Source organism: Gopherus evgoodei, chromosome 6, assembly GCF_007399415.2.
Source record: "Gopherus evgoodei ecotype Sinaloan lineage chromosome 6, rGopEvg1_v1.p, whole genome shotgun sequence".
In the NCBI taxonomy this organism is placed as follows: domain Eukaryota; kingdom Metazoa; phylum Chordata; order Testudines; family Testudinidae; genus Gopherus; species Gopherus evgoodei.
In genome coordinates, this window is record NC_044327.1 from 102,811,554 (window position 1) to 102,819,613 (window position 8,060).

At 41.2% G+C, this 8,060-nt stretch overlaps 1 protein-coding gene across 2 annotated transcripts; it reads right to left on the minus strand.

Annotated features, from left to right (window-relative positions):
* Window positions 1-296: 296 nt before the first annotated feature.
* Window positions 297-6,865, minus strand: FST (follistatin). 2 transcript variants are annotated; one of them, XM_030566837.1, is made up of 7 exons: window positions 6,804-6,865; window positions 6,400-6,520; window positions 4,516-4,707; window positions 3,882-4,100; window positions 3,299-3,523; window positions 2,041-2,271; window positions 297-1,329 (listed from the first exon to the last, which is right to left on the minus strand). In XM_030566837.1, the coding sequence occupies exons 2-7, from the start codon at window positions 6,479-6,481 to the stop codon at window positions 1,247-1,249; spliced, it is 1,032 nt and encodes a 343-aa protein (XP_030422697.1). In that variant the 5' UTR covers window positions 6,482-6,520; window positions 6,804-6,865; the 3' UTR covers window positions 297-1,246. The 2 variants fall into 2 exon arrangements, with proteins under 2 accessions (XP_030422697.1, XP_030422695.1); XM_030566835.1 differs by lacking the exon at window positions 6,804-6,865 and having other exon boundaries at window positions 6,400-6,755.
* Window positions 6,866-8,060: the final 1,195 nt, after the last annotated feature.

The following is an 8,060-nucleotide window of genomic DNA, read 5'->3' on the forward strand; positions in this document are numbered from 1 at the left end:
AATTATTTGCTGTCAGTGCACTGGTGACACTGATCAAGGAAATGTATTTAGCAAGCTGGAATTATAGTGTTGTGGATACTGAGTTTCAGTTGAGAGCTGTATCCTTGAACAACTCCACTTCATCCCAATGCCATTCACAATTCCCTTTCCCCTAACATACCATCACTACCATTCTGAATCACAGGGACAAATCTCCCCAAACCCTTTACAACCAGTAACTGAGGACTACACACAGGGAAAATTCCATTTTTTCTATTGTGTTCACTCATCCTTTATTTACAAATACACATTATAACTTTTATATACATTGCACATTTACATGGTAGAAAAGTACAAAACTATATATTTAAATGAATTTATATTTAACTCACCATGTTTGAAAATATAAAATTGCATCAGAAAAAAAGTATTATGAAAAGCAAGAAACTTGAACTGATAAAGCTTTGATATACCTTTTAGTGACAGTTTAAAAGAACTTTAAAGTGTGGTATTGCAGGACCATCTTAAAGGAACCACCTGATAAAGCATTTATGTATGTTACACAAAATAAAAAAGAATAAGAACTTTGTTCTCATTATTGTTAGCCATGTAGTTATTAACAACCTTCATAATTTGATTTATTTGGGTCCAGAATTCTTATACTACAGTATAAATGCTCAGCACATTGAGAGCATGTCAGTACATGGAGTGATTAGAAGCAGAGAAAAGTGAAGTGGAAGAGGTGTCCTTAAAGATTGTCTCACTATCCAGAAAGTATATTTAAATCAGTTACAGCGCCTTTTGGTCAGTCAGGATTCCTTGTAAACAAAAACCCGAGGGATCATTTATGTACAGAACGGGTAAGAAGAAAATCCAATAAATAAACATAACAGAAACTGACATGCAAGTTTGTGAAAGTGGAGAGGAGTTAACATCAGTGAAAAGAAGAGATGAGAGTCATATGGGTAAGCTCTAAGGAATGGACTTTTATAGTTTACAAAAAAAAAAAAAGCTTTACTTTACAAGCAAGAGACCTCACAATAAATAACACTGCTCTTCCCGTAACGAATAAATTTCTTCAAAAAAGGTGTACAGTCAACCAGACATTTTATGTATAAATTATAAAACATGACACAGTATAAATAAATGTCTACAAGACTCAACTATATGTATACTTTCTTTCTCCCCAAAATAAATAAGCATACACTTATTTACAGTATGGACATTGATTTCTTGCCCAATGGCTGTTCCAATAGTGATGGAGGTTTTACCACTCTAGAATGGAAGATATAGGAAAGTTGTAGTCCGGGTCTTCATCTTCCTCTTCTTCCTCGGGGTCTTCATTAATGGCTAGATGGGGGAATACAGGGGAGCTGTTGTTTAAATAAGGACAACAACAGCGCAGAAGCAGCTCAGTGCATGTTTTCAAAGCCCTCTGAACAGCCACAAGACAGCGTTGCATTTTACGTGACTTGTAGTGAGATGCTCTTTGGCATCTGCTGTTATGTAATATGGTTTTTTATACATAAGCTATGAAGTCATAACTGCAGAAAGTTCTGAAGAATCAATGGCTCAGGTTTTATTGGCAGATTCCTGAAATCAGATAAAAAGCGCTCTTGTGTTCTAGGTTTAACTGCTTTGTGTCCTTCATTCAGAGTTAGTAGAGGCAACTGCTCTAAGACAGCAGCCCATGTGCTAATGGTAAGCTTGGTTTTTTGGATGGAGTTAGGTTATATCCAAGTGTTAATAAAGCAAACAGCAAAGCACACTAAAGCAAACAAATTAGGAAAAATAGCTAGCATGATGCTCTTAGGGCAACCCCTTGCTGATAACAGGACTTTTCCTCAAAAAACAGGTATCTTGAAAGTGTCCAAGGCACAGACTGTTGACTATCTGTTGCAATTTACCAATCACACATATGTGTGTGTATATATATATATGTATATATTTCTAAGGGAAAATCTTTACATGATATTCTCATTTTTAAAGGCATAAGTCTTCATTACCTAGGGATTGCCTTCAGAAGCCTTAAATGTCTGCAAGGTTTAAAATCTCACTTACAGTTGCAAGATCCAGCATGCTTTACTTCTAAAAGCACACCCATGGAGCAGGCTGCTTCTTTCATGGCACACTCGCTTGGGTAAGTAGTGTTATCACTGGCACAGACTGCTTCATCTGACTTGCTTTCAGGGCACAGCTCATCACAGAGGGCACACCGACCTCTGCCAACCTTGAAATCCCACAGACATTTCTTCCCAGCACCGCACTGGATATCTTCACAGGATTTGGCTTCTAAAAATACAAGATACCAGACATGAGTAAAGCAGAATCTCTCTTCTCATATATCAAGAACTCATAGGAAAATGAATATAAAGTTTATGGGTAAAATCCTGCTCACTTTACTCAAGCACATAGTGCTTTTGGAAATCAGAGGGTCTGTGTGTGTGGGGAGGGGGGTATGGAGGAGCAAAGCAATAGAATTTGGCCTCAGGAAGGCGGAATTAAATTTGCATATTGTATATGACACCAGGTCCTGACCTTTTCTGATTGAAATCAATGGGAATCTCCTCTCCTCAGTGTCTTAAATGGGAGGTCTATAATTGGCCAATTAATTAAACATTTCTAAATTGATTATTTTTCAAGTGAAACCATATAAAATAGTTATTTATGTCATTAAAGTGTTAATTCACCACATGCTATCACAATGGAACTAGATTTGAGATATTTAACTTGTAAAGATAATTTTTCAGACATGAAATTAACTGAAATGTGTATGATAAAAACAAACATATTGCGATGACAAACATTGTTAAGAATAACAATTCATATAAAATACCAGGTTGTTTTGAGGTTATTTTTTTATCTTAATCCACAACAGCACTTCCCAATCACTCCAAAAACTTTTTAAGAGGGAAAAATTATCAGATGTATCTGATTGACATTAAATAACATTTGCCAAGACCTCTTGAAGACAAATGTTTCCAAGAACCCAGTTCAGCAGACTGTTGAGATTATGTTACTCTGTTGACATATCATAATACATTTTAGGGACTGACTCCAGCTCCCATTGAAAACAGTGTCAAAACTCACACTGATATCAAGGTTTGAACCCTTTGTCCCCTCTTGGGGCCCAAAATCTTTCAGGTGTCACTCAAGCAAAATTTCCCCTTCTGCTTGAGTGAAAACTGCAGGACTGGTCAACACATTCAGTTCTAGGAAATAATCTGCATCCAGAAACCCCTCTACAAGACTGTGAAACAATTAGTTATGAAAAACTATTCCCCTCTCCCGATAAGCACCCCCAAAGAATGATACCTACTGATACATTTTCCCTCGTAGGCTAATCCAATGGATCTGCCTAGTAGGCAGGTAGCCTTTCTCAGGTGGCAAGCACTAGCATACGTTATTCCATCATTCCCACAGAGATACTGTTCAGGGGAAGTAGGTTCCGGGCAAATCCGATTACATGTCACACAGTAGGCATTATTAGTTTGATCAACCACACACGTGGAACTACCTGGACATAAAACATCCCTGCAGGTCTCTGAAATAAAGACGGAAACATACAATGATTAGCAGGAGATCCAGTGCCTCATACCAGGAGTGAATATGTGAAACAATCAAACAAAAGACACAATCAAAGTCTTCAGCAGCTTTCCTCTTAAAAAGGACACTGGGGAAAACCTTCACATCTCAAGGAAGCTGGTGAGAGCACAGTGTCTCGTGACTCGGGGGGGATTCTCAAATCAGCTATGGTCTTGTCGGTGGAACGTGGTTTAGTGTTTGTCCCTCAGCATTTGAAACATCGTCTTGTTATGGTGGGGAAGTACGTCAGCTCCTCCTCCCTACACTCAGACACACCCTGTGGTATTCGGGAGACTTGGTTAGATTTGTAAACCTACTTTTGCATTTGCCCTGATATTGGACTTCAAGTTCGGGTTGCTCTTTACATCTGGCTTTGAGGAGAGCACACTCGTTCTTGTAGGTTTTCCCATCTAAGCCACACACAGGACCCTTCCAAGTGACATTAGAGCAATCCGGAGCACAAACACACCGAGGTTTGTGCTTCTTGTTCATTTTACATTTCTTCCCAGGTCCACAGTCCACGTTCTCACACGTTTCTAAAGGGGGGAGGGGAGGGAGTGGAAAGAAAGAGGCAACATTTTAATACCTTGTCTGCTCATCAGACTTCAGATTAATAGTGTTTACAAAAAAACTCGCAACCCCCAAGGCACAAAGGGAGGGAACACGGTTCCCCCCTCTTCCAGAAAACAAAATGTGGGGTCCTGAAAGAGAGCCACCAAAAAGGAGGGTCAAACTGCTGGTTTGCACACACAGATCTATTCCAACACGCAGAGGCTAGATCCCTTCTCCTTCTCACTAATACAGTGTCCAAATCAGGGCATTTACTCTATGGGATGAGCTTTAAAATCCTAATTGGAGAGAGGCATAGGGACACATCGCTGTCCCTGCTGACTCCATCCCGGCCACCGCCATCCCCTGCACACACGCTTTCTGAGCACTTTTCAAACACACCTTTGCATGGAATACAGTTTGGGGCACCACCGTTAAAAATCATCCACTTAAAAAGCGTGTTGTCGTTGACATCTTCTTCGGTCCATGAAGTGGTTAGTCGGCCCGTTTTGCAGCACTCCTCCTTGCTCAGATCTGTTTTATATAGGACCTGGCAGCGGCCGTTCTTTGCCTGCCGGAGCCAACAATTCCCAGCTGCAAGAGCGAGAGAGAGACCCAGCCATATCAATGTCAGTTACCAGTGACCCAGACACAACACGTGCGGCTTGCATTGACTTTTACTAGACTGTTTACTTTTATTTGTCCCATTTCATAACCTGCAGCTACTCTGGAGCAGTAGACAGCGCAGTTTAAATAAGTTTTCGGAGGTATTTATTCCATATGTAGACTGTAGGGACTTGCATGCACGTGACAGAGGTTTGACAAGGATGTGCATTAAAAACCAGGAGTAAAAGAAAAACACGCTTGCAAATACTTTTTTTTTTCCTTCTTCAAAAATTCTTTACAACATTTGTTTTACAGCTGCCCAGAGTTTCAATCCAGGCCATTTTATAATCTGCAAGAATTGGTAACATTTGCCTGTTAGCGAAGTCTTTCGAAATCTCGAAATTTTGCTGCTTCCCTTAAAAAAAATGTCTTTTCTTTGCTGAAGCAAGTTAGCTGCGATCCAAAGAAGGGTGACCAAAGTAAACAAAATGCCGGGGCACAGAAATAGGAGGCCACTCGGGAGTTTATAAACCAAAAGTTATAGGTATCGTCTCTTCCGACACAGTTTCATAGGGAAGTACACCATATTTAAATTGGATAGAGATTTGTTTTACTATTATCTCTGCTGTTGATGGATTCAAGCCAAGAACATTAGTCCAAGCAACTCCCCCTTTTTAGTTGGAGAGTTTTGGTTGGGATGAGCCTCTCGTGAATAACCAGTGTACTTCTCCAGCAACTCAATAGCAATTGATTCTAATCCAGCAGGGGCTCGATCCGGTCTCCTTACTCCAGTGGGAATTTTCCCGGAGTGAAAAGTGCAGGATCGGCCCCTCAGATCGATATATATGGGGAGACGGTGGAGGGGGAGGGTAGCTTCCCCACCCATGACAATAATTGAATAAACAACACCCTTTTGAAAACCAGTTTTCATGGGTCAAAAGAACGATAGAAGTCAGTTTTGAGCGCCTTACAGTTGCCTTCACAACGTTAACCTATACATCCAGCTCAGCGAAAAAATATTCAGTGAAACCCATCAATCTAACTCATCCAGGTTGTTGTCGGAGCGGCATCAAGAAAAAAAACCCCAGTAATCACTCATGGAAAAGACAGCTATTATATTTTCTGTTTGTTTTGCTCGCCTGAGACATGTATTTAAACACATTCTCCAGTTGCAGCAGAATTCACAGCCTAAGGAAATTCACTCACAAATGAATATGTGCGCGAGGGAAGGAGGGGTCCACATATTGAAAGGATAGACGGAAAATCGCTAATATTAGTGTCTGAAAATGTCATTTGTGATCGTGGAAGTCACCCACCATCCTTGCAGCCAAGTAGTCGAGAGGAAAATCTAAGCAATATTGCAACAAAAACTTTGAGCACCTATTTAGACAGCGGGGCTAAGCAAGTTCCTATGTGGGGCTGCTGTTCATTCATGCTGCATAATAATAAGAATAAATAACAATCATCGTCATCATCACCGCTTCTCTGTACCATGCACAGCAGTTTGAGGGGCTGATCAATCATAGCTCTAAATGTCAGCTCCGTACATTTTTGCAAAGCGGTCCCATTCCCATAGTTAATTTGCGGTCCCTTGTAGAGAGGCGTTCAACAGGAGAAAGCTAAACACTGAGAAAAAGATAGAAAATAAAACACATCCACAAAGAAACAATCTCATCTTACCCTGTCCTGTGTGATCTTCCATGAAGTGGCACAGAAACATCAGGAATAAAAGCATGCCTGGGTGAATTCTCTGAGTTAACATCCTCGGTATGGCAGTGAGTGAAAGAGACAGAAACAATATCTAGTGGAGCAAAGGGAGAGAGAGAGAGAGCACTAGTCAGTCTGCTTATGATCGCTCTATTGAATGAACGTCAGCCTCTCAATGCAGTCTCTCTTTAAATCTATAAGGGGGTCTTAGCTGTCTGCGGTGGGCGGTCTCCTAATGTGTGTGTGTGTTCGGGGGTGGGGAGATTTAAAAAGTTCACTGTGAATCAGGTGACATTTTCCACCTTCTGGAAACCCTTTCCAATTATCTGTTTTAGGTGTATATACTCTCTCTCTCTCTCACACACACACACACTCACAGTCTCAGATCAAATCTGCAAAAGGGAATCGCCGGAGTTCTTTGCGTAGTAACAGGAAGGAGTGCAAGAACAGAATGGTAACTGGAGCTTAGAGAGAGAGAAAAGAACTATCCACTCGTGTCATTAATAGCAGGAGGCGCGCACGCGCGCACGCAGACGAACTAGGGGCTTTAATACAATTTATAGGACTAAAGCAAGAGCCATGTCACTTGTCTGGGGAAGGAGAGGCGTGATCCTTTCCCCTAGCCCCCCACATCATGGCCAAAGGAACTTGAAAACAAAACCACAACCTGATCAGAGTGCGGAAATGTTTTCGCTTCTTGTTAGAAGTTCTGGGGCGCAGCAAAAGGTGATGAAGTCTCTCGGGAGATATGATTTTCGTTGCTGTGTGTGTGTCGGTGACATTCCCACTCTATGGTTGAGATTAATAATAAATCTACCCCTAACACTTCAAGCAGTAGTTAAGTGTCTGGCGCGCACACATCTCTTTCTCTGGGACCGGTCAAAAACAAACAAAAGTTTAATACCTAGGGTTTTACCCAAGTGACAAGCTTTTCACTGGGAGCGCCTGGAGTATAGACCGGAATGGGGGCGACGTAGGCGGTCTCCTTTCAGAATAAAAAAGGTTGCAACATCGATAATGAACTTCTAGAGCACTAGTTTATTAAGCACAGTCTGGCATTATTCTTCCCCTTAGAAAGTTGGCGGTCTTTCATTTATAACATTTTTTGGCACCGCTGAATGAAACTGAGTAGGCGATATTTCCTTTTATACCAAATGATTACTTAACGGAAAATGGTATTGTTTATTCAAAAGCTGCCTTTTTAATTTCGATTCTTTCGCTGCTCCGAGCCACCGAAGCACAACAGACAGCAAAGTATGCAGACAAAAATTCTTGGACATTGCCAGGTCACTGGGATTCATGCGTAAATTCTACCGATTCCTCCCCACCACTTTCCCAGTCCCCTTAACACCCCCCCTTTTATTCTGCAGACTTTCCCCCTCCCCCCCTTGCCCACAACTGCGAATAACTCAGTGATAACAGATTTTTTCCACCAACTGCAGGAGATAGTGCTAATCTTTTAATAAAAGATCCCATTACAATGGGATCTGTCTGGACAGACTATAATAGATCCAGAAATACAGCCGTGCTAATATTAGAAGACAGTTGTTTGGGTGCCTCAGACCGGGCCCTGGTCCTGCTTTGAAAGTGAGCATGAATCACAATGTCCTATTGCACCACCTGCAGTCACACAT